The sequence below is a fragment of the Mercenaria mercenaria genome, chromosome 5 (assembly GCF_021730395.1).
Source record: "Mercenaria mercenaria strain notata chromosome 5, MADL_Memer_1, whole genome shotgun sequence".
Classification (NCBI taxonomy): Eukaryota; Metazoa; Mollusca; class Bivalvia; order Venerida; family Veneridae; genus Mercenaria; species Mercenaria mercenaria.
Genome location: NC_069365.1, coordinates 53,824,783 through 53,851,766, shown reverse-complemented (window position 1 = coordinate 53,851,766; position 26,984 = coordinate 53,824,783). Strand labels below are relative to the sequence as shown.

Sequence of the window (26,984 nt, the reverse complement as noted above, 5' to 3'; positions counted from 1 at the left end):
TTGACTGTAAAATGGGAAAAAAGGGCAAAGTGATCCTTTAATTGCATGGAAGTACATTGATGAATGACAAGATACAGTGACTGTTTTAAGGTAAAGGCAATGTTCCTCTGAAGTTTATTTTGTTTGTTAGGATTTCTTAAATCATTTAAAGAACTGAAAAAAATTTCAATATCGGCTTAAAAATGAGAAAGTTATGAGCATTTAAATACTTGATTAAAATGGCGGTCATTTTGTTTCCATGGCAACAAAAAGCAAAATGGCGGATTTAATAAACCTGTAGATACACATTTAATCAGTATTTACTCATTTTTGCAAAATAATGTCTCTTGTTTTTCCATCTATAATGAAAGAAATCACATCTTACACTCTAGAAACATATAACAGTACCCAGAAAGATACTACAAACAAAATGATCCGTGACCTAAGAAAGTCAATGGGAACACTGTCCGTCAGACCACTGATTCAGGTAAAATGTTTTGTTCTTCTGCAACTCAATATAGTTAATTTAACCAAATCGACAAAATCGTATTTGGATATCTTTTACAGAAACAGTGGATTTACCGAGTACATTATATTACTACACGTAGTTATTTGTCGTGACTGTGCGAATAGGAACATACCGCTCAGTAACGAAGTAAATATAAAGAATTAAAATGACAAAAAAGAAGTACTTAACTTAAAACGAAACGGAATAAGGGTGATGTTGAACGCTTTTTATACCATGACGTAGAAATGTGACATTACATTATAAAGCGATTTTTTCAAATTACATGGTGCCCCTTTCTTTCAACTTTTTCTTATTGCTAAAATGAATATAACGCGTAAACGTAATGAATTAAATCATTTTACTGCGGAAATAGATGCAACCTTTCGATCCTGCCACCCGTTCTTTACAAACAGTCCAATAAATATGTATAAAATCCTTAGCTAAAAGGCCATTATACGTAAGCGCAAAATGTAAACAAACAATGTTATCTGACTGGTCGTAAAAGTAATAACTTTGCTATGTTATCAAACCTTTACTGGTAACTTGTGTTGTGTAAAACTCTGCTACTGCTGGAGTGTAAAACTTTCCTACTTTACCAAATGCTGTCGTGTAAAACTTCACTAGTTCAGCAAATCTGTTCTGTTAATTGCTATAGTGTAACACTTTCCTACTTTAGCAAAACTATTCTCGTAATTGCTGGAGTGTAAAACTTTGCTACTTTAGCAAAAGTATTCTGGTAAATGCTGGAGTGTAAAACTTTCCTACTTAAGCAAAACTATTCTGGTTATTGCTGGAGTGTAAAACTTTTCTACTTCATCAAAACTATTCTGTTGATTGCTTAAATGTTAAACTTTGCCTGTTCTGCAAAATTGTTCTGCAAATTGCTGGAATGTAAAACTTTGCTGGTTCCGCAACTATGCTGGTAGTTGCTTGAGTGTTAAACAAAACTATTCTGGTAATTACTAGATTGTAAAACTTTGCTATTTCAGCAAATCATTTCTGGTAATTGCTCGACTGTAAAGCTATTGTGGTAACTGATGGAGCTTTGCTACTGGTCATAACGTCTGTAAGTAATGAAATAAGAACTTGATTTGCTGAGACGTGCAGTTAGATAATTGGCACTAGGGCTTTAAGAACACAATGTATTAATTAAATGTGATCTCGCATCGCATTATTTTATTCTATTCGTTCAGTACATGTAGTACTTAAATTACACTCATTTCATATCCTTTCCGCACATGTAACGTAAAAAAACATTTTAGCGACTGATGGCCCTTTCACGGTTCCGTAGAATCTACATTTATCATACAAAACTCATTTTGAAAATATGGCTGGAATGTTTAGGTCAACAGCTCTCAAATACAGAAATGTTTGACATCTGAGATATACATTGTCACTTTTGGATACCATCAAAACTGATTTAAGAACGATTTGACGAGGTTCGAAAAATTTCCATATACCATTATTCCGTAACGGACCCCTGTGGAATTTGTGGGGTTTTTTTTCGTGTGCAAATGTTTTTAATAGATAAAAAGCTGACATGTGGTGCTCAACCCCAGATATTTTTTAATCGGAATAGATGGCTAAAAGCTGACTTCCAAAGACCAAGAAAAAAAGAAGTCCATGCGCATTCTTTTAGAAAGGGTGACCCCTGCCCCAGAACACTAAAGATGCGACTGTCGTTTTCAAGTTTAGTCTGTGTACTTTCGTTTTCACTACTTCCGGGAAAGGTCGTCTAACTCTTTTTCAGTGTTTTTAAAAACATACGTATGCTTTGCGAGAGTGTATAAAAATGTTCCTGGTGTCCTTAGATATGCTCTTTATATTTTATTTTTAAGACAAAATAGAGTACCAGAATATGTTAGTATTACAGCGTCATAGCAAGAATAAATAATTTGGAAAATTACATATCGTTATAGATATTTGATGACGAGTGGATGGTGCCAATGAGGCGGGAAAACAAGTTACCATCCACTTCAAAGGACACTGACAAATTTGTGGAAAAAGCATTTGAAATTATCTGGCTGATGAAAATTCAAAATCCACCTATAGCGTTTAAATGGCAAACAAGAGATGAAACTTTTGACAGAGAGAGGTTCACGTTTTATACAAAGAGAGGGGACAAAGTTGGTCAAATGGTATGGCCAGCTGTCCTACTCCACAAAGACGGGCCGCTAATGTCGAAGGGTATTGTGCAAGCTAAATGAAATGTTCGTTTCTTGCAAAAGTAGCTTAAACAGTAAAAATATATAAGCATGAGAAGATTATGTATATATCATGTTCTGAAGGAAAACATGTACCAAGTGAACGTTATAACGTGCTGAAAGGAAAACACAATTTATTACGGAAAATATTTTGTCACCATGCGCAACACTTAATAAAGAACGTAATAGCAGTGATATCAAATGAATTTTCAGTTCTATATTTCACTGTCTAATGAGTGAGTGATTTGTATTGGTTTAAGATAGTGAAATATTCAGCGTACGTGTACAGACAAGATTGTAAACTCATGACACTTAGATTTAGATTCAATTATACAAAATTAATCTACTCTATCTATTGTTTCGCTTAATTAACACATACACATACTACACAAGTTTTACAAAAATACTAAGTTTCTTTTCAACATCAGGAGTTTGCCATCTCCCTAAGCATAGTTTGTCCAATGTGTATAATATTATGATCTGAATAAATAAAGTTAGAAAAGATAATATCATTTCTGACACGAAGTATAAGAAATGAAATATTTAATTATTGTGCAGAAAATATCCGCAAGTGTGTATAATAAGGTGAGGCTAATTATACATAATTTGCCATTTCTGTTCTTATTATATGTCAGTTTGTTTGAAATAAAAAGTATAAAACAGCGTATTATTTCATTTCATTTAGTCGGTAATAGTCTAACATATGAGTTTGAAAACTAGTTGTAGTACGTTTTGACATATTAAGTTTAATGTACTGCAAGAATATTATATAATTAGTTACAATGTTTTTGCAGACAGATAAATACATGTGAAATGTATTAAATGTTGTGTTGACATGAGCATTTTCTGCAAATTAAATGTTTTTGAAAAGTACCAAATGTAAACGATTAAAATTAGAAAGAAAAACATTTTAAAACATATGACGTATTATGCGAAACTTAACAAATAATTAAGGCTTTCGAGTGGTTTATCGTCTAATTTACCACGGTTCAGAGTTCCGATGCGTAGGAATTGAACCACGAGGGCGTTAAATTAGCCCAAGTGGTTAAATACTGAAGCATCTGAACGACGAACCGTAGTAAATTAGACTATAAATTTCAAGAAGACCTTGGTTGTTTTCATTCTGACATGCTTATTGACATATTTTATTAAGTATTATGCTGGACTTCATTTTCCCGAGGAGTAATGTATTGGACGTCATGCAGCAACTTGACGTCATAATTGGCGTCATAATGCTCTCTTACCGGTCCGCGCGTCAACCGTTGTTTATCGCAGAATATACAGAGCATGATTTCCTTCTTTGTTTAACTGGAAATCAAATCTAGCCATGTTAGTAAAGAATATCATTCATCTCCCATTTTCCAAAACTAAATAGTTTTACATATTTCTGCTGAAAAATGTGTTATAATTTTGCAACGCGAGAAGTTTTGATGTAGTAGAGGCCTTCACCCTTCCCCAAAAACCAGTCAAAGAATTTACAAAGGTAACATAAGGATGAAGGTGTTAATGAAGCGTTACATGTGTCATGTACTAAAATATTATTTTTTCCCTTCGTGTCTAACTACAGTCAAGGACTACATGTGCAACTATTTATATACATGGTTAGAAACTTTTTAATTAATATCTTTAATTCACCAAGAGTTCCGGCGATGTTATATAGAAAAAAGATATCAAATAAGAGCGATAAGGGCTCGAAAAATACAGGTAAGCACATATGATTCCACAATCCTTAACACTTAATTAAAGCCATAAGTGAGAAATAAGATAATCGAAATAAAAATTTGATAAAAAGGGAAAATATCACACAAAGTCAATACCTTGTAGACATCTTAATAAGTATGAGTAACAAACAATTGCAACAGGAACAACCGCCTTCGAACAACACAGCCGCCCATAAGGGGTCTGTGTTATTTGTTAGATAAGTTATCTATTTGCAAAAACTTGTCGATTTGTATAACTGGTATCCATCATATAATTCATTTGTAATGGGAAAATAATTATATCAGAAATGAATATGTGCAAAAGAAACTGTTCAATATTTCTGTAAGATGAACAACCGTCATTTTTATGTCGTTGGTACATTGGAAATGACGCCATATGTGGCTTTCCTTCAATTAACAAAACATAACACCTTCAATCAGGGAGAAATCCGGAAAATTGTTGGTTAGTGAAGTTTCATAGCATTTAGGGGTTCATAGGACCACGAAAAACTAAATGGGATGAATGGATAATAACATTAAGTAAGAGTCTCTAATATAACTCCAATGAAGAAGTATACAGCACGTTTCTTAGTTTCAATTTATATTACATGCACTTCTTATTTAGAACAATATGCAAAATTGATCAAAAATGCACTGCATTGCTAAGTGCTTGACAGCTTGATAAAGACACTTAAATGCGAAACTTTTGCAACACTGTTTATCATAGCCTCAAATAAACATGCTAAAGATAATTATCTTAATAAAGCTGCAACAAAGTTTGAATGTGTTTGGAACAAGTTATTCAAAAAAAGATATACAACAACTAGAATCTTACGTTTGCATCCCGGGGCTAGAGGGCGTGGACGGTAGCATGTATTTCCACTACCCGCCATGAACAGGCTCAGTGAAATCGAACCTGTTGTCGTGTTGAGCGACCTGTTGAGTTTCCACTCTTTCTATTTGATCAAATAACTACAATATTAATACTGATAAGAGTTACCCTGACGTGGTGTAATGCATGAGAAATATATAAAAAGCGTAAATATGCAGCAATCCCGAGACTGTATTTATTTATTAGAAAGATGTTTTTAATACTATGAAAATGTCTTTACATGAGCATGCTAGTAATTAAGGCATACAGATTTACCTAATTATAATGTCACTCAGACAGTTCTAAAGAGGTTTTGCTACATTCGAATGTTTTATGAATGGTAATAAGACTGATAACATAGTGTTTGTGTCAATAATTTTAGGTTCTTAAGCAGTCTATGCATGTGGCGGACAGGTATTTAGATAGTGCAGCAAACACATATTGTCATAGTTATTTAACCAATTGAAAGTACATTGTAATTAATTGAAATGGCCCATGCTTTTTATTGAAACTACTTTGATACAGTTCCTAGATTTTAGCTCACTAGAATACCCAATGCGAGAGTTTCCAATCGCCAAGTGACAGTCACCCTTCTGTCGTTCGTTCGTCCATTGTACGTCAAAATATTTCTTCTAAAGGTGTCTTTCTACCATGACTGTTCAAATTGTGCAACTACCTTAAAGAATGAATTCAATTTATCAAGAACATGGTCGCCAGAATTAGAAATAGAAAAATCTTCAAACAACATCTTCTCCTTAATCGCTTACTTGATTTGAAATATTTGACTGAAATATTTTTGGGTGGGTAACCGTCTACAAAGGCTGTGTAAATTAGTAATTTTTTGTCAAAAATCATGACGACCAAAGCTAAAGTTAAGAAAATACCATCTCTACATAAACTACCCCTGTGGTCAAAGAAATGTTCATTTGTTGAACTTCTACTAAAATTATTATAGTAATCTGCATTGGTCAGAACCATATGCTTTTTACGACTTGAAGCCTTTTTAATCAATGAAAATTTAAAATTTGGATATTGGTATCTTCATCACGACGAATCCAATACTTTTGGAAAGAGGAAAAACATTTGTTGAGAGTGTATTTACCTCCCGTTCAGACTATTTATTAATTGCAACATTGTTTTCGAGGTATGAGCGTTTTTAGAGGACGAGGCTAGACGTCCAGAATACACTGTAAAACATTAAGTTTCAGTTTTGAAGGAGAATGTGCTTGTTACAAAGGGTTCCTCTTTACGCTCCCATACCGCCCCGAATAAAACATAAAAAATATCAGGGAAAATTACCAAGTATTCATTATCGAGCATTAATCTACTATTAATTGTGATGAATAAAGTAATAAATAGTTTTAATTTTCGTAAAACCAAATATCAGCCACCTTATCACATGCATATCATTACTGTATCATGTTAAAATGAAAAAGGAAGTAAATTAGTTTTTTTTTCCAATAATTTTCTTCAATGGGAGCATGTTTTGATATGAGTAAATGGATGTTAATTTATAAAGTAAAATATAACGTTTATATTTCAGCATTTCAGGTAAACGTGTTTGGAACTTAGTTTTATTATAACATACTCATTGTATATATCATGATACATTAAACGAACGAAGAACATGAACACATAATGTGAACGCGCAGGTATTTGTTTATTGTTGTCAATGAGTCATATAGGTGAACCTTGAGTCTCGCTCAATAACTTGAAAAGTACAAAAACACGCATCGTTTATTCTTAATCGATATTGTACTAAAGTGTTGAATTTCATTTGAATTATAAAACAGACATTCCTTGCAATAATATACTTGAATATTTCTTCAAATTGTAAAGATAAAATGTCTGAATCCACTAAGAAACAACACGATACGGTAGCCGATTTTCTTCTACAACTAAGCAAAGAAAATCCAGATATGAAGACGAAAGTAAACGAGGCCATTACCTACCTAAAGTCGATAGTGTTAGAGTTAAACATGTATAAGGATATCTGCGAGATGGGCGTAAGTTGTTTAAAACACAAGATTCAGTTGTTTTTTTTTCAGTGTAGGTATTATTGAGTTTGTTTTAAAAGTCATGTCCAGTCTTTAGCAAGGAGCGTTTCATAATATCGATAGTCAAAAGTAACGATCTCTAACCACCATGAGGAGTTTACAGTCAAACAGTTTTGACAGTATTATAATGATGCAAAAGTTTACTTATCATATCATAAAAATGCCTATACATGTCAGCAGAAATAGAGCTATTTTCATCGTCTCTGATTATTCTTGTAAGAACACAAAACCAGGCAACGAGAGTCTTCAGCGTGAGTTAGAACAGCTACGCGCAGACCACAGTGTATTGGCGAAAGAGCTCGACTACCACACACAGAAAGCAAAACAAGATGCAGTTAAAACAAATGACGGATACCAGGATAACGTGATTATTCAGATTTATTAAATTTGCTTCCGTGTTTGCTGACGTTCATGTTAAATACTTGAAAGTTAAATTGATTAATGTAGGAGGTTTAAATGATTTACTTATGCGTCCAAAGAGATATAAATGAAAAATTAATCAATATGTATAGCTCTTTCAAGTTAGGTAACACCAAAATAGAAATAGACAACGCTATTATATTATTTTAATTAGTTTTATTTGTTAGATACCCTCCCATCCTAGAAAATGATATAGGAATCATATATTTATTTAAAGAAAACGAATATATGAACTCTTTATCGCCGTAGAGGCCTATCACACTACTGTACGCGTTGTTATTGAAGTTAAAATAACAATAAAACATAAAAGAAATCTTATAATAAACGTCTTTAATCTTTGCTAAATTAAGAATTCATTCCATTTTAATGTCTTATGTATGAATGTAGAGCAAACTAAGAGAAGAATGTGAAAACTTCAAGCAAGAGCTGGAATCGCTTAGGACTGTTCACAGTACAACAAAACAAGAAGTTGCGCAATACAAGGAAACAGAGAAGTCTGAAAGACAAGCAAAAACCGACCTTGAAAAAAGTGTGGTAAGAAAATCATTCTTTACTTCATATGTTGTGATTCTAAAAGATATACAAGACCCAAATTCCGTATTTGAAAATATGAACATTTACTACTTACAGTTTATGTAAACATAAAATTAACAGAGTTAATGTGTGTTTTATTTATAGTTTTATGCAGTAAGTTAATAGTAATACTAATACACAAAACATATATAGCTAGGCACGGTATAAATATGTACTATCACTGAAAAATGAAAAGTTTTTTAAACAATCCATTGTAAGTGCTTGACATTTAATTTTGAATGTAGATCTACATACACAGTTAATTATTTAAATACATTGATAAGGATTTTCTACATTTGAAGTAAATATCTGTAGATAACATATTTTATTGAAAGATGGGCATTAGATATCTTTTAAGTATTTGAGCAGGTAGGCCTATACTTTTCTACAGAAAACATAGAAATATGTGAAATTATGGACTTGATACCATATATATGTTTTGACGAATACTATTAAATTACATTGTCTCAATCAAATAAACTCTTCTTCCTAATCTTTGAAGATTTGATAAGGTTGCTTATTCAGCAATATCTATCAAAATAAAGGCCTTTGAATATATATATATATATATAACGTTACTGAATAGAGCTTTGGTATTTAATGGATTTTGAAATCAAGTGTCAAGAAAAAGCGCAATCTAAATAAACTTTGTCAAAAGATTTTAGTTTCCAATATCAAACATTTTATGTGTGTAAAAACATGCTCTATTTACATAATGATATTTGAACAATGAAAGTAAGACATGTATTTGTTGGTCAAAGAAGTAATTCACATTCCGACACCATAGCAACAATTTCAAAACACCACTCCTTGGAAATTACTTTGAGAATAATCAAGTCGTTATAAAATGGATCAGTTTACTGATTATTTCAAACTATCAAAGTTGATCTAGCCTTGTCGTTTATGTTCATGCTCAAACGTTTCGTGAAATTTAAAATTGCAGCATGTGAACAAATTACATCTGCCTTCAGATGTGAATTGATACTAAAATAAGAAACACTCGACATCTGCATCAACTATATAGCTCACTTTATTTTACTTGATACGTTTCGCTTATTCGTAAGAACATTTTCTTTTCTGATTAAGAGATATTTACTGGAAGCAAATACTTATGAAATTGTTATTTTCAGTGATTTTCTGTATTGTCTAAAAACCATTGATATAGATTGATATACGTATGCACAGCATGGCGAATTTGTAGAAATATTGTTGTAATTGAAGATTATAAACCAAAGTATTAAAGAAAATTATATTAAAATACTTTCATATTTAAGCGTACTTCCAGTTTTGAATGTCTTATGTAGACCAAACTTAAAGAAAATAATGAAAGTCTCAAGCACGAACTGGAGAAGCAAAGAAAGAATTGCAATACAGCAAAACAAAATCTAGTGTTAATGAATATGAGTATGGTTGGATAATTTTTTGCTACGATTCAATTTCGAAAACCTGAAGTTGTCATGAGATATTTAGATCACGTACGTAAAACAGAGATAATAGTGTATTGTCTTATGTAGTCCAAACTTAAAGAAGATTATGAACGTCTCCGACACGAACTGGAAAAGCAAAGGGCGAATTACAATACAGCAAAACAAGAACTAGAGCAGTACAAGAACAAAGAGAAACTTGAAAGGAAAGCGAACTTTGACATGAAACATCGAGAGAAAGAGAAAATAGTGGTAAGTCAGATTATTGTTCTATAAATATGTCGTGAACAATGTTGCAGATGTTACATGATAGATATTCAAGCAAGTAAAATAAAACATGATCAATGTCTACGTTTGATAAAAGAGACGATTGCACATGATCACATACTCTAAATTTAATAGTTAATGTAATGGCGAATACTGTGACCTTAAAACTAATAAGACTCCAAACAATATTAATGAATTTACCCTTCAAGGAATATCGAAACAAACTACGCAAGCAAATGATTATGATATTTATTCAACAATATGTTTAACTGTGTACAACGCAACTGACTTTTTGACATTCCAAAACAAGGGGCAAGAACAAGGACATTCGAAAGCGATGGAAAAATTACGGCAACACAATATACAACTGAACGAAGAAAAGGATAGGTTACTTGATCAGATAAACGAATTAAGAAACAGGTTAGTAGAACTTTGTAAGATAGAATAAGACAAAGGGCGGGACAAAGGGGGCTCGGCCGGGCAACACCCACGCCCTAAAATCCATTTTTCATAGCCTGAAATTGAGACATCTGTTATTTTAGTCAAGCCTTTATATCGGTAGTATTTAAACTTACTGAAGTGAGAGACTGGACGACATACAAATTAAAAATATTATCACTTTAGCAGAATCGCTGCTTTGAAATTTTCAAATTTTAAAAGATGACATTGTGTCAAACATTTATGCTCAAACTATGTCAGGTCAGATAGCACCATTTGAAATATACTTTCCAAAAGAATTCCGAGAGGAGCATGCCCACCCCCATATTCCTCTGGCAATTCAGCGCTTACAAACCAAAATCTTATAGCCGCATCCACCCCCCCCCCCCCCCCCCCCACCCCCGATAGTTCAGTAAATGTAGTTATCGACTTCTTTTCTGTGTAAACACTTTTATATATTTTGTACTGTGATTGACTGAAGAATACAATATTTTTCTGTTGATGGCTTTGATCATTTTATCCTGAAAGTCTACTGTACTTTATTTTCTATACATTTAACAAATCATGGTAGACATGAAGATAAATTTACTTCATTAAAATGCACATGCTAACTCATCTGAGTTTTGCTGTTAAAGTAGCTCAAGTCAAAATTATGCCCGTTGTCAAATTTAACAAAGACAAACTGTAGACTTTTTAACATTGTGCATTATATGTCCAAGGCTGAGTGTCATGGCTGGTCATAAACTTACTGATGGAAATCCTGGAATTGCTGATCTGAGTGATCCGTATAGACCGACAAATTTAGCAGAGCGATTCCGACAATTGTATGATGACGAGTGGACACATGCGTTTGAAGAACTTGAAAAGCATTTTACAAACAGAGAGGAGGATGTTATTAATATATTAGCAAATATCATCAAGGTATAAAAATGGATTGTTAAGAAATAAATACGTATTATCACATATAATATGCTAATGAAATAGAAAAAGAGGAAACTCCAAAGGTCGCTCAACACGACAAAAACGAAAATGTTGCAGGCTCGGTTTGATTGAGCCTGTTCATGGACGGTAGTGGAAATGCATGCTACTGTCCACGCCCTCTAGCCCCGGGTTGAGCAGAACTCAACATTTACACATGCTACAAGTACAAAAATCAATTTAGAAACATCCGCAGATGTATTCATACGGCGGTGCACATGGAACCTTCAATGATACACTAGTGTGTAATTCCATGAAAAGCGGCGTATGGTCCCCAGTTAAAATAATGGGTTTGCCCTAAACGAGAAAACAATGGGCAGAACTAAACAAACTGGAATTTAGAAAGGGGATCTGAGGTTATGGAGCCTGCATATCACAGGAACTGCCAACAGACAAAATTAAAAAGCAGGCACCATATCCATTGGGTGATTATACAATACCCAAAGCTATGAAAGCAGGAGTAATTGAACCACCCAGGCCGAAATGTTCAAGCTGATAAACTAAACAATACCAATAACACGACATAAAAGTCGTGCTGAACGATCTGAGAAGATCGAAATATAACAGCCTGACTGAATGTACGGAGCCTAGCAACTGAAATTGTCTTCGTACACCGTTAATGAGACACTAACAGTTCATAAAGTATATCGTATCTCTAAACATCACAAGCTATCAGAGCGTAGATACTAACAGGTAGGATCAATAAACACCAATAATAACCAATATTTGTAGAGTAAGTTAAAAAAAAAAACCGAACCGACGTCCGAATTACATTGTCATCGGTATGATGTATCATAAAATGTGACGTAAATACATCTTTCTTGTATTTAGTATCGGAGTGAAAATTAGAGTGGACTTTTTCTTCCTATACTATTGTGTATGTGATAAATAGAATATTAAATTAGCTAGTGAATTTTCAGTACAGAATTATAGAATGAGTTGAATAAAACGATATGATGCTATCATACCATTTTCTTCAACTCGATCATCAAATTCAGTACTGGAAATACATGAACACTCGTTTCATATCTATTTATGTTTTAATAATTAAAAATTATGTTTTAATAAAACAACAAATAAGCATGGCATTAGTTCTTGTTATATAATTCAAAAAATATAATATTAACTTTAGTATAAACTAATCAAATGCCTTTACATACTGATGGAAAGGCAATGAGAAGGATATAATATATAATATATACAAGGGGGGTATTCGATCTACTCCTTACCACCGAAACAAAATGGCGGCCAAAACTGAAAATGTGAGTTTTTCTTACTTTTTATCTTTTTCAAAGATTTCTAGACCATGACACATGGCTATCAACCTTCTCCACTGTTTTTTCTATCTATCGGTACCTTTAACTTTGGAAACAGTGCTGTAATTTGTCTGGAATGCTGGTCATGGGATTTGAATCGATAGAAAATCCTCCTGAAAACACTGGATAAGGAATAGTGCGATTAGCAAAAATGGTCTTTTTTCCCCTAATTATTCAAATAGTTGTGAGCTATTTTTTCTGATAAGAAGTGAAATTTCATATATTTCCATCATGGTTAGTTTAGAGCCGATTAAAAGTCGTAATTTTAAATTACACAGTTTTTTGTCTGATGGTAAGGAACAGTGTACGAAAATAAGAGGATAAGGTGCAGTTCACTTCTTCAAGCGACTTTTTTCTTCGCTCTTTTCACAGTCAATCAAGTAAAATTCTGTTACAATAATATTTTGGTGATCATTTATAACTATCTCTTGTTCAATTTAGGAAGATTTAAAAGGTATCCGCCTGTGTATCAGACACGTGATGTACTGAAAGCCTAAAGTTTAGCAAGTACTTAATATAGTATCCCTCGCCAACATTTAAGTATCTATAAATTTAAATTTGGTATAAGCGCCCAAAGTCGTTAATAACAAGCAATTGCCTTACAAAAATGTTGAAATATTTTTGTCTTAAAAAGTTAAACCTACTTAAAATACAATGTGTTCTACTAAAGATAGTGAAAAATCAGCAACACCACTTAACTTGTTAGGCGTTATGCATTGTTGAAATATACCGCTCTTCTTTGTAATTTTGCTTTAAGATACATACGTTATGCGACATTTAGGCGCACTAATTCACGATTTCATGGATACATACAGACAAGAAATTATTCGTGATTGAAGCTTTAACTATGTATACGACTTTTCATAATTATGGTTAACTCTTACATTATAACGTTGGCTTAAAGTTATTAAGGTAAATATACCTCGGAAGTTTCGCTAGCAGATTATTGAACGAACATTTAACAGTTACAATACATATTTAAAAACATTGACAAAAGGCAAATCGCAAACATAATTAGCTCATAAAATCATATATATACTCTTATGATGCCATTAACGTATACATTTGGAAGAGCAATTGAATATTTTTTGTGTCCTGCTTGTATCTTAAGCTGCACTACCAAAGTAACGTATCATTACACTGAATTACATGGGTATGAGAAAAAAAAATACATTCAAGTAAGGCTTAAAGGCACTCGCTACAGTTTTTCCGGACGGGTCGATATTTACCCCAACACCGTGCCAATTTGGTTTCGATGTAACTCACTACAGTGTTGGTGCGGTCTTCTGCGCATGCCCGGAAGTGATTATCTAATGTTGCGTATGGCAAAAATTCGCAAATTATTGTATGTTCGCATGCATTTGATGTACAAAATGTATAATATACTGACTAAAGATTAGGGTAAGTATCACCATGGTTACAAAATATATACATTTAAAGTACTTTTAGTTCAAATTGTTTCAATCCGACATATACTGGGGTCTGTTATTTATACCAAAGCTCCAACTCTGCATTGAGTCACAGCTGTTTCTAATCCCATACCGTACCCGTACCGTACATTCGTAAACTATAGGTTTTGTTAAAAAAAAAACCGGGGGAAACTGTCATCGTTCTGTGCCATCAAAATGCTTCAGAAACACCTTAAAATCCGATTATTAAGAAACCTGCCGTTTGATAATTTTTTATATACATTTCTAAGTCATTTGCTCAAACACTGAAAGAGTATTTCGTGCCAACCTGCGTTGTATAAATGCCCGCCACACCCACCTCGTTGTAATTTGATTTAAGCGAATAATATGGTGACCTATCAATTTTTCTTTTGTTTTAGATTAGGTAGACATAACCAAAGGTATGTGCAGAGTTTGATTAAATTCTATTAGTGAAACTAGATAAAATAGCAGAAGTACCAACTTAAAAACTGACAAAAATATGCAAAAATAGTCCTTGGGTCTGCTTAACAAGTATTCCTTCCTTTACAAAATCATGTTCTTTTGATTTCTCTGAGCATGTTTCAAATAGATATATTGTTTTCCATTATAAAAATGCTTAGATAATGAAATTTATGCTGATCATTGTACTTTACTGAAATATATTTTAGGATTACAGAAATTTTGAAAAATGTTTAAAATAGCAGCATATCTAGGGGCAAATTAAATTGAAACAAAGCTCGTGACCTAGTATTTTTATTTCATTTTTCAATATATCATAACATGATCTTTTAATACAAAACATTTCATCAAAATCTATTATTGAGGAAAAAATCCGAAACTGTAGCGAGCGTCTTTAATATGTGGCAAATATGATTGTTATTTACCAACATTATGCATCTTATACCACGAATTTAAGTTTATTTGATTATCAAGCTTTTCTTGTAAACATTTATGTCAATCAATTATAAAATGTATTAAACTTGTCAAAAAATAAAACATGCAACTTTACAATAATACTTTTAAACAACAAATATTGTGGTTATTCCTTTGTAGTAAAACCGTTGACATATAATCAGCATAATCTTATGTACAATATGACTGTACAATCTTTGTAACCATCTGATCAGAAATATGCTTATGGTAACGTATGTATCCCAAATTAAAAATAACGAATCAATTCATTTTCGGGCACCAAAATTCGTGTTCAAGATTGCCACCAAACTGAAGCCGACCATTGTAAATCAAAAGCACAAATACTTGATTATTCAGATTAATTATTTCTTACGATTGTCAAATTAATTATTCGTAATTTCAAAGGCGGCGCTGATAATCTCGTTCTATTGTATATTGGTAAGGTGTCAGCCCTTATAACAAGTGCTTTTGTCATTGAATCCATGAATCACACAACATTAAACTGTATATAAGAAGAATAACTGCATATTCAAATATTAAAAATTAAATGTAATCAAAAGTCACCATGTCAGAACTTTTCCAAAGAATGAAGAAAAGATCATTTTATTTGAGTACAACCACATTCATGAACCAAGCATCAACACAACCGACAATTCTACATATAAAATCATTCAGAATTAACAGTTCTGTTAAGTCTGTCTTTACTGTAAAGACTTTTTCAAATATATTTACAATCTTGTAAAAAATATTTCAAGCCATATCACGGTTGGAACAAAATTGTATGCCCTTTTACTGTAGGAATTTTACCTTAACAGTAACCCCAAGTCAACAGTGAGTTATTATTACCAATACACGCACACATACACCAATAACCTATGTAATCTATAATAACCTATGTAATCTATTTATTGATACATACGTTTCCGATCACTGTGCTATGGGCACCACGGGTATGCCGTTTCCACTGATTCATTTTGTATTCAAAAAAAATGTCAAACATCTATCTTTACGATAAAAATGCCATGACATACGACCAGTTCTGTAAACAAAACCTTTTTAACAAGAAATTGATATCAAAGCATATATTATCAGATTTTAAAAATAGAATTTGCATGACGTTTTGAACAAAAATAGTGATAAAAACTTTTCAGCAAATTAAAACGCCCGAGCGTTTTATCTTGGAACCTTGACTTCAAAAAATAAAAGAAGCCTCATGTTGTATAAAATGGTTTGTCAGTAAGATATCAAGTATATAAGGATACATACGTTACCATACGTAACGTATGTATCAATAGCTTGTACTGTATTTATGGTTACTTAATATAATCACAAATAGTTTTTACTTTAAGGAATATTAAATTAGCTTCCTATATAAACCGAACATTACCAGCGGAGCCCGTTGAACATTTTCAGAAAAAGAAAACACGTTTTCAAGGTCAAATGTGCGACTTCACATGTGTGAAATCTGCATCTTATGACGTAGATGATACAAACTGATGACACTGTCAATTAAAACTGAGTGACACTTTCTTGTTTATCTTTTTTTAATAAGACTGGTAACGCTTGTATCGATCATGTATCATTTTGCCATTTCTTATGCCATTTAAATTAAGATGGACCTCTGTTTCAAAATAGATTTACTGAAAATGCATGCACTGTTCTGGCGCGAAAAAAACTACTCTACTTGCGAGGTATATTTCCCTTAATAACTCTAAGCCAACGTTAACTTATAATGTAAGAGTTAACCATAATTATGAAAAGTCGTATACATAGTTAAAGCTTCAATCACGAATAATTTCTTGTCTGTATGTATCCATAAAATCGTGAATTAGTGCGCCTAAATGTCGCATTTTAACGTATGTATCTTAAAGCAAAATTACAAAGAAGAGCGGTATATTTCAACAATGCATAACGCCTAAACAAGTTAAGTGGTGTTGCTGATTTTTCACTATCTTTAGTAGAACATATTGTATTTTAAGTTGGTTTAACTTTTTAAGACAAAAATATTTCAACATTTTTGTAAGGCAATTGCTTGTTATTAACGACTATATCCGGCGCTATACCAAATTTAAATTTATAGATACTTAAATGTTGGCGAGGGATACTATATTAAGTACTTGCTAAACTTTAGGCTTTCAGTACATCACGTGTCTGACAGACAGGCGGATACCTTTTAAATCTTCCTACATTGAGCAAGAGATAGTTATAAATGATCACCAAAATATTATTGTAACAGAATTTTACTTGATTGTCTCTGAAAAGAGCGAAGAAAAAAGTCGCTTGAAGAAGTGAACTGCACCTTATCCTCTTATTTTCGTACACTGTTCCTTACCATCAGACAAAAAACTGTGTAATTTAAAATTACGACTTTTAATCGGCTCCAGACAAATCATGATAGAAATATATATTGAAATTTTACTTCTTATCCGACAAATAGCTCACAACTATTTGAATATTAGGAAAAAAGAACATTTTTGCTAATCGCACTATTCCTTATCCCGTGTTTTCAGGAGGATTTTCTATCGATTCAAATCCCATGACCAGCATTCCAGACAAATTACAGCACTGTTTCTAAAGTTAAAGGTACCGATAGATAGAGAAAACAGTGGAGCAGGTTGATAGCCATGTGTCATTGTCTAGAAATCTTTGAAAAAGATAAAAAGTAAGAAAAACTCACATTTTCAGTTTTGGCCGCCATTTTGTTTCGGTGGTAAGGAGTAGATCGAATACCCCCCTTGATATAATCAGAAAGTAAAGTAAAAACAATATATCTCTACAGGATGTTGATCATTTTTGTGATAGGGCCGGTAGACAACAATTTGGTAGACTGAAGCACTATGCAAAACTTGTAATTCTAGAACCTCATTATCAACACGATGGAAAAGAGAAACAACCATTGGTTTGTACATTTCCATTACGAATTTTTCATTGGTTTATTTTCCTGACTGACGATACAATAACAACATATGCAGTAATTGATAAAATTAGCTCTTCTTTCTATACAAAATATATATAAGAAAAAATGAAAACTGGTATTACTGTGAAATTTTCCATATTTTTATCATTTTTTTTATGAAATAACGTGTCTCTGTGATCACCTTTGTGTTAATACTAAAATATTACATTACAAAGTGAACATTGGAGGATAATAGGTTCAAAATGAAGAATTTTTTTTTGTGCAATGATGGAACTTCGTATGTTGTCAAACCAGAGAAAAGTGAATTATTTGAAGATAAAAATTGAAATAGGTGGCTAAATGAACATTTGAAATGCATTTTTACAATAATTCAATAAATCATGATGTGTCTTACTATCCCCAGAAAGACAGTATGTGTGATCAAAAGGTAATTCTGTTTCAGAAATGTGATAGCAGTGTTGTAATGAGCAAGGCACAAGAAGAATTTACAGATAAATTGCTCAAAGATTTCAGAAAGTCGCTTGGTATTCTATCCAAGACCAGACTGGTGCAGGTATACTATGTTGTTATTCTGAAGCATAGTGCTATAGATCCGTCTGAAAGATGGTCTGATTTTGTCATGGACTAAATTTTCTGTTTGGATTGAAAATGTGTAATAATTTAATTGACTTCACAGAGCATATAGGATACTGTCTCATATCAATAATAAATTCTTTTAAATTTAGATTTTTCTAACATGGAACCTAATTAAGATACAGAAGTGTAAAATAACTAACGTATCTTGGAAAAAGAAATGTAGGCATTATTGAACAACGTCACTGACTGGGAAAAGTTTCATTGCGGTTTACATATTTTCATTATCTGGTAGTGAGAGTTCGTCGATACAGCTGGAGCAGTAATATATCATGTAATATAAGGACTTGTAAGTAAAACAGCTGCATTTTCTAGAACAGACTCGGTAAACCGAGTCTGCTTTAATGGCCGTGTGATGGCGTAAAAAGGCTCCCAGTACTTGGCCTCAGTTTTGTTATATTTTCTGATCCTTTATCATCAAAGAGAACATTCAATTTTATTATTATAGAACCTTGCTTAAGCTGGTGTTAGGGGGGCTGAGGGTGTTGCACATTACCTTCATGAACAGACTCGGTCAACCCGAAACTGCTGTTATTTTGCTTTGATGCGTTACTGGTTACCGTTCTTTCAGTTTTCCAGGCTCATCTTTGTTATTTTCGAGATGGGAACTTTGATGTATAAAACAAAAAGGGCATTGACTACCTATCAATGTTGGGTGAATGTTGATTGATGTTACGTCAGAAAGACTTCTTGCAATACATTAAGTTAGGACATAATGATTTCAAGATCATTAATTTTCGTGTAAATGTTTTAAGCTTCCTGGTATAAATATTTGTTTATCCGTAGTTAAACTAATTTGAGAGAAATTAGAAGAAACACTTTTGAAAGATGCAAATACAACTTTCAGCCAGTACGTTTAATTTTAATATATTTTACAGTTATGGTTGAGGCAGTCACAGAATGATACAGAATTAGTCCAAGTCGCATACATTTACTACTTACACAAGAGAACTATCCGCGAAGTTCTTTTTATCCTGATTTAAGCCAGCTCTAATTCTTGCCAACGTTTGTCTGAATGGTATAATTCTTATCACATGTTTATCATTTTACAGATCTTTAATGACGTGTGCATGTCCAAATTAATGTGGAACAATAGAAAGATCCCGGTTTTGAAAGGTCTAAACGACTTCCTGGACAGAACGCTTGAGCTAGTCTGGATGATGAAAATACAAGATCCGCCAATGGAATTTACTTGGAGCAAAGAGGGTGATAAGTTCGACAAAAATATGTACACACCGTACACTATACGTGGGAACACGGTCGCTCAATGTGTCTGGCCAGCAGTTGTTCTTCATCGAGATGGACCTTTAATGTCGAAAGGTGTTGTGCAAGGGAAATAAGAATCTGAATGTACGACCTTGTGTATATTGTAAATAATGTGGCTTTTTGGATACAGTACTCTTTACAGATAAAGCTTTTATAAGTTTCTAAGAGACACTTGAGAGATAAAGATGCGTAGAATCGGTCATTATTTTTTCTAAATCCTCATGACATGACTATATTCGTTTCGGCGGATATACCTTCACAGTGTTGCCGGAAACCACATCTTCCAGAATATGTGTACATCTGCACGGATATACCTTCACAGTGTTGCCGAAAACTACATCTTCACGAACATGTTGTGTACATCTGTAGGATATACCTCCACAGTGTTGTTGGAGACTACATCTTCAAGAGCATGTGTCATCTGGACGGATATTCCTTCACAGTGTTGCCGGAAACTACATCTTCACGAACATGTTGTGTACATCTGTAGGATATACCTCCACAGTGTTGTCGGAGACTACATCTTCAAGAGCATGTGTCATCTGGACGGATATACCTTCACAGTGTTGCCGGAAACCACATCTTCCAGAATATGTGTACATCTGCACGGATATACCTTCACAGTGTTGCCGGAAACTACATCTTCACGAACATGTTGTGTACACCTGTAGGATATACCTCCACAGTGTTGTCGGAGACTACATCTTCAAGAGCATGTGTCATCTGGACGGATATTCCTTCACAGTGTTGCCGGAAACTACATCCTCTAGAACATGTTGTGTACATCTGGATGGATATACCTTCACAGTGTTGCCGGAAACTACATCTTCCAGAACATGTTGTGTACATCTAGATGGATATACCTTCACAGTGTTGCCGGAAACCACATCTTCCAGAACATGTTGTGTACATCTGGATGGAAACACCTTCACAGTGCTACCGGAAACTACATATTTAAGAACATGTTGATTAAATCTGCATCATCTAATGACAATAAAATGACCATTAAACACATTTTAGTATTTTACTTGGAAGAGAAATTCGAATTTATTCTTTTAATTTTATGCTCTTTATTTTAGCTTCTCCATAGCGAATTCATTCTTTTAACTTTATTCTCTTTCTTTTAGCTTCTCCATGTAAAAAATGAGATTAATAATAATAGGTCTGTGCAAATTCATGCGTAAATGTTTGATCATTGAAAGAACATAATTTTCTTTAATAGCTTTCATTAGACTTTTGTTTGTATGATGATACTATAAAAGTCCTCTAAACTTCGTGAGCATCACTTCACTTTACATCGGATCCCAAACATTTAAAGTGCTTGCTTACCTATATTAAGAATGCATATATATAATTACAATTATCAAAAATTATATTGTTGTTTATGGAAAATTCATTTTGCCTTCCATCAAACCTTTATTTAGTTTATACTAATTTGTTCTAGCTCGATTGTGATGAAAGCTTCAAGCTTATTGGAACCACTCTCGAGTCCGCTTCCTTGAAAAACAAGTACTGATGTCATATGAGAAGTCATAGTCGTGACCCCTGTGGGGCTCGAACCCACGACCCCTGGATTTAGCCGCCGACACATTATCCACTAGACCACCGCTCTCCTTGACCTTTATTTAGTGACATATATGTCGCAGAAGACATCAAAGATCTTTCTTAAGAATACATTTAAGATAGTTGTATTTCTAACATGTGTCTTACGGTATTACCAGTTTCAAATAATTGTGACAAATGTAGTACTTAAAAGAAACAGCCGTATTTCAATGAAAAACATGCAGACTAATAATTTATTGTTCCTTTTACTTCATACCTATATGAGTTTGATATGCAACGCTTTCAAACTGCTTGATATACTATTGTTTGAGATAGAAATTTTATTGATTCTGCAAAACAGAATTTGAGCCTCTGATGCATATGTTATGAAAACAAACTTAATATTTGGAAAAAAAGATGGTAACCTTTAGAAAGACTTGTCGTCTTAAGCTAAACATAATAATTTTGTATATGAACTATAAAAACATGCGTGAAAACTTAACTTAAAGGAAGATACTGAACACCTAACGTGAACTCTCCTGTGTACGGACAACGAAGATATTATACCACAAATGGACCTTTTGGACATGTAACAAAGAACTTATCTATTTTTTGTATATATTGCTAAATTTAGTATATCCAAAGACTATAAATTCTCTCTTCAACGATAAATTTCTAAATCTGCGGTTTATGTTAATCCTTCAAATTTTAAATGTCCAAACTAGATATAGTTTGTTATTAAGAAATACAGGAAGGTTTTTTAATAAGATGTTACTGTAGGTTCTGCCCTGTCCTCAGACAGCTCCCTATTTAAAGCATTGTGGAAGGTTCCAGAACTCTCATGTATCCTAAGAATAGCAAGAAGGTTCTGGAATTTTAAATCCAAATAACCCAGTCTTTGAAATAGTGTAAACATTGTTTACAGAACCTTCTAGAAAACGATAGTTTATAAATAACATATTGACATACATGATGTCTCAAAACTAGGACAGGCTTTTTCAGTAAACAATGAGTCATCAAGATAAAAAAAAATACAATGAAAATAATGGGGAATGGTAATAATATCTGTTACAAATGATTGTGACAAATGTAACACTTAAAAGATACAGCCTTATTTCAGTGTAAAAATACAGACTAATAATTTATTTTTTCTTTTACTACATACATATGTGAGTTTGATATGCAATTATTTCAAACTGCTTGATAAACTATTGTTTGAGAAAGAAATTTTATGTATTCTGCAAAATAGAATTTGAGCTTCCGATACATATGTTATGAAAACAAACTTAATAATTGAAAAAGGTAACCTTTTAGAAAGACTTGTCGTCTTAAGCTAAAAATAGTAATTTTGCACATGAACTATAAAACGTCTGAAATGTATAAAGATTTTACGTGAAAACTTAACATAAAGGACTATACTGAACACCTAACGTGAACTTTAAATTCCCCTGTGTACTGACAACGAAGATGTCATACCACAAATGGGCTTTTTGGACATGTAACAGAGAACTTATTTATTTCTTGTATATATTGCCAAATTTAGTATATCCAAAGAATATAAATCATCTCTTCAAGAAAGATAAATTTCTAAATCCACAATGTTAATGTAAATCCTTCAAATTTTAAATGTCCAAACTGGTAATATTTTGTTATTAAGAAATACAAGAAAGTTTTTCAATAAGATATTACTGTAGGTTCTGCCCTGTCCTCAGACAGCTTCCTATTTAAAGCATTAGGAAAGGTTCCAGAACTTTCATGTATCACCAAGAATAGAAAGAAGGTTCTGGAATTTTAAATCCAAATAACCCAGACTTTAAAATAGTGTAAACACTGTTTATAGAACCTTCTAGAAAACCATAGTCTACAAATAACTTATTGACATACATGATGTCTCAAAACTAAGACAGGCTTTTTCAGTAAACGATGAGTCATCAAGATAAAAAAAATAATACAATGAAAATAATGGGGAATGGTAATAATATCTGTAAGATTTTTGGATTCATAGAATGCAAACAAGCAAAACGATAGCAGACTCGGTTTGATCGAGTCTGTTCTTGAGAGACAATGAAAAGTGCATCACCATTCATGGCCGCTAACACAGACTTAAGCGAACTTTTATTACACAGATATTGAAAGGACTCTTATCCGAAAACGCAACATTATGTCCAAGGACGGGGAGGGGAGGGGGGGGGGGGGGGGGGTGCGTGATAGTTTGCGTCCGCCAAACAGCACTTAAAGTATTTTTTTGTTTTTTTTTTATAGTGAATAAATTATTAGAAGATCCTTCGGAAGCATAGAATGAAACTAAGCAAATTAGTAGCTGAGTCTGTTCATGATAGGTGATGAAAGTTCATCGTCGCCCCTCACGCCCCTACCGCCGGCTTAAAACACAAATATTGAGTGGATTCTTTGATCCCAAAGGACTAGAAAATATAACAAAATAAAAACAGTGGAAAACCACAAGTCGCCCAACACGACATAAACGAAAATGATGCAGGCCCGGTTTGATTGAGCCTGTTAACACTGAGTCCATGTAAACGAAGACCTTTTAAGGCCTCAAGCTGAATTCTATCGTTCCAAAATATTGAATGGACACCGTGATCCCGGAGGAACAGAAAGTACTTATAAATTAACTGGTCGGATGCATACAAAAGCTTGGTACCAAACCAAAGCGCGATTTTGACGAATATGAAGGATCCAGTCAGTAAACTGACCACTCTTTTACCACACTACCTTGACCATTACTACCATTACCTTAAAACGACAGAGATTTAATAAAACTTGAAAGTATCTATTTATTCGTTTGTAAAGTTTAAACTTCAGATTAGATTTTTATTTCCAAACATCTGAATTCTTCAGTCATTCCAGAAATGTGTTTGTGAAAACTTTTGATTTGTTGGCAAATACACAATTGGCTGAGACTTAGCCAAAGCGAAGCTGTATTATGAATCACTTCTGGACTTATTAGTGTTACAGTTGGTGGGGAATCATTGCGTATGCAAAATTTGAAATATTCAGAGATATATTGTGAAAATTAAGTACGGATCCTTACCTCTAGACAAGACTACAGAGGATGGTCTAGACGTACAAACCTTGTTCCGGCAGGTATTACGGTTTAATTTTAAAACCTTAACATAAAACTTCAATGTAAACGGTCCATTCATTCCGACGAAATTGTTGACTTTTCATTGCCGTATACAAATAATTTAAGCCGCTAAAGATAAAGATCGGCATTATTGTTACATCGCTTTAATTAATTATCGGCTCTTCCACACATGTCCCCTGGGCCATATATGGACGCTTCATTTACATTGATGAACTTGGCAAGTATCTATCTCAGAAAATTTCACAAACTGAACGTGATTCACATACAAAGGATTTCTTTTCATAAATACCTATGAATATATGATTTGCAGGTATTTGGGTAAATACAATACAAATGGATGTCGTTTGCACATTTTCCTCTTGTTAAGTTTGCCTTTTTAAATTATCGACTCATTTATTTTGCCTTTTTAACGCACAGTTCTAAATTTCAAGGTTAGACATGCTTATTTAATCTCCTGTCAACAGTTAAATTTGGTTAATAAACAATTAATCGGCACGAGAAGAAGATTTTTAAAACTTTCATCTCGTAACTGCTCTGGAGACTTTGTATGGTCATTAAACCGGTGGAAAACATAATTACACTGATGTAATTCTGACAAGTATTGACAAGTACAAAAGGGTTTATACTCGTTCGGTTTCTGATGATTGGAGTAAAGATTGTAACAGTAAACTATTTTTATTTCTAAAATGTTTAATGTGAATATTGTCTGAATCTTATTTGATATTTCATTTGCAACGAAATTAAAGATTTAAGGACGGTACACAATATCTGATTACAGGTGATCCGTACTCCTATATATAGCCTCTATAGTACAGTTTAGACATATGTATCAAATTCTAGCGGTAAAGATCCGTAGCTCTAGACATTTCTATATTCTTTTGAAAGTATTTTATTTTAAGTATATTCATACTTTTAAACTGTAGATGTGTAGCATTTTCATATTTGTGTGGGGGGTTTTTTGTTCTTTTTTTTTTGTTGTTGTTGTTCTTCTTTTCTTGTTTTGGGTTTATAACCGTTTTTTCAACAGTATTTCCATTATGTAACATGGACAGCTTTTCGTCAATGTCGACTCCCAGGTACTTGCCGCCCTTCACCGTCTGCAATTCAAAGCCATGGATGCGGTAGGTGGTCTTGATTAGGTTCCTCTTCCTGGTAATGCGCACGACGACTGAAGGACATAAGCCAGTCTCGTTCCCATTGCTGGAATCTGTCTAGGTCTTATTGTAAGGCTTTGGCTTCATCTGAGGTACGAATCTTCCTATACCAGAATCTGTCATCAGCGAACAGGCGTGATGTGGAAGTAGCTTGGAGTGGGTGGTCGTTGATATAGAGCAGGAAGAGGAGGGGCCCTATGACTGATCCTTGGGGGACACATGAAATCACTGGAGATGGGTCGGATGAGTTGCCCTCAACTAGTAGTTGTTGACATCTGTATGCCATGAAGCTCCGGATCCATTGCAGTAAGTTGCCCCTGATACCATAGTAATATAGTTTACGGGCTAGTCGTTCGTGGGGGACCTTATCGAAGGCTTGCTAAAGTAAAAAAAAATGGCATCTATCTGCTCCCCCTCGTCGAGGCCGCTGGCAAGGTGGCAAGGTCATGCAGTGTGAGGATTAGCAGGCTCTCCGTGGACCTCCTCTTCCGGAACCCATGCTGCTGATCGGAAAGTATCCGGTGCTTGTCGAGGTGGGCCATGATATGGCTGTGCAGAACGTGTTCAATGAGCTTGCTGTAGACAGAGGTGAGGGAAATGGGCCTGTAGCTGGCGGGTCATTGTGGTCTCCCTTTTTGAAGATAGGCGTGACGTTGGCATTTCTCGAATTTGTTGGTTCTTCACCCTTTCGTACAGATGCTGAGAAGATGAGGGCTAATGATGGGGCCAGCTCCTCTGAGTGGTCCTTCAGGAACTTTGTTGGGATGTTGTCTGGACCTGTAGCCTTGTTGGTTTCGAGACCAGCCAGAAGGATCTGCATTCCCTCATTTTTTTTCCTCTCAATGCGCGAATGTGCTGGACAAAAGATCTAACCCGCTATTTGCTAATTTGCTAATATCTTAACTTACTTTCACTTTTTAACTTACTGAATATACTTCAAGAAAAGCTTTCTTTTAAATAGATCAAAATATTGTTAATTACATGTCGAAATTCAAAGGTATATCCAGTCACGCGAAAATATGGTTTTATCCATTTTACTACAGGCCCCATTTTTGATACACAAACGTGAAAGATGTGATTTTAGAAATCGAGTGAACACCATTTATATTAGTGTACTTAATTATATGCAAAATAAAATTTTACGTTTAGTTTTCTGCTTATCTATAAACAAAGTTTCTTACGTGAATGTTAAAAATAAAACTAGAAAAAATGTGCTCGATCAGTGTTATGTTAATAATGTTAACATGATATCAGATTAAATGGTCAGACTCCTTCCTTTTCTTTTAAAT

The 26,984-nt window shown here is 33.6% G+C and overlaps 2 protein-coding genes across 4 annotated transcripts; both read left to right on the top strand.

Moving 5' to 3' along the window:
- The first annotated feature begins 371 nt into the window (after nt 1-371).
- Nucleotides 372-3,641, top strand: LOC128557480 (uncharacterized). The gene is made up of 2 exons (XM_053544872.1): nt 372-466; nt 2,407-3,641. Exons 1-2 carry the CDS (start codon nt 410-412, stop codon nt 2,692-2,694), a joined length of 345 nt encoding a protein of 114 aa, XP_053400847.1. The 5' UTR covers nt 372-409; the 3' UTR covers nt 2,695-3,641.
- A 3,057-nt stretch (nt 3,642-6,698) lies between these two features.
- LOC123557238 (uncharacterized) lies at nt 6,699-21,266 on the top strand. 3 transcript variants are annotated; one of them, XM_053543587.1, is made up of 10 exons: nt 6,699-6,813; nt 7,102-7,268; nt 7,540-7,683; nt 8,127-8,273; nt 9,827-9,988; nt 10,314-10,423; nt 11,161-11,362; nt 17,857-17,976; nt 18,437-18,547; nt 19,680-21,266. In XM_053543587.1, the coding sequence occupies exons 2-10, from the start codon at nt 7,107-7,109 to the stop codon at nt 19,965-19,967; spliced, it is 1,446 nt and encodes a 481-aa protein (XP_053399562.1). In that variant the 5' UTR covers nt 6,699-6,813; nt 7,102-7,106; the 3' UTR covers nt 19,968-21,266. The 3 variants fall into 3 exon arrangements, with proteins under 3 accessions (XP_053399562.1, XP_053399563.1, XP_053399561.1); XM_053543588.1 differs by lacking the exon at nt 7,102-7,268; XM_053543586.1 differs by having other exon boundaries at nt 6,735-7,268.
- Nucleotides 21,267-26,984: the final 5,718 nt, after the last annotated feature.

Excerpts from the sequence above, each read along its gene's own strand:
- LOC128557480 (XM_053544872.1), top strand. The coding sequence starts at position 410 with ATGATCCGTGACCTAAGAAAGTCAATGGGAACACTGTCCGTCAGACCA. Across the intron at positions 467-2,406 it reads CCGTCAGACCACTGATTCAG|ATATTTGATGACGAGTGGAT; the intron begins GTAAAATGTTTT and ends ATATCGTTATAG.
- LOC123557238 (XM_053543587.1), top strand. The coding sequence starts at position 7,107 with ATGTCTGAATCCACTAAGAAACAACACGATACGGTAGCCGATTTTCTT. Across the intron at positions 8,274-9,826 it reads CCGACCTTGAAAAAAGTGTG|TCCAAACTTAAAGAAGATTA; the intron begins GTAAGAAAATCA and ends TGTCTTATGTAG. Across the intron at positions 10,424-11,160 it reads ATAAACGAATTAAGAAACAG|GCTGAGTGTCATGGCTGGTC; the intron begins GTTAGTAGAACT and ends TATATGTCCAAG.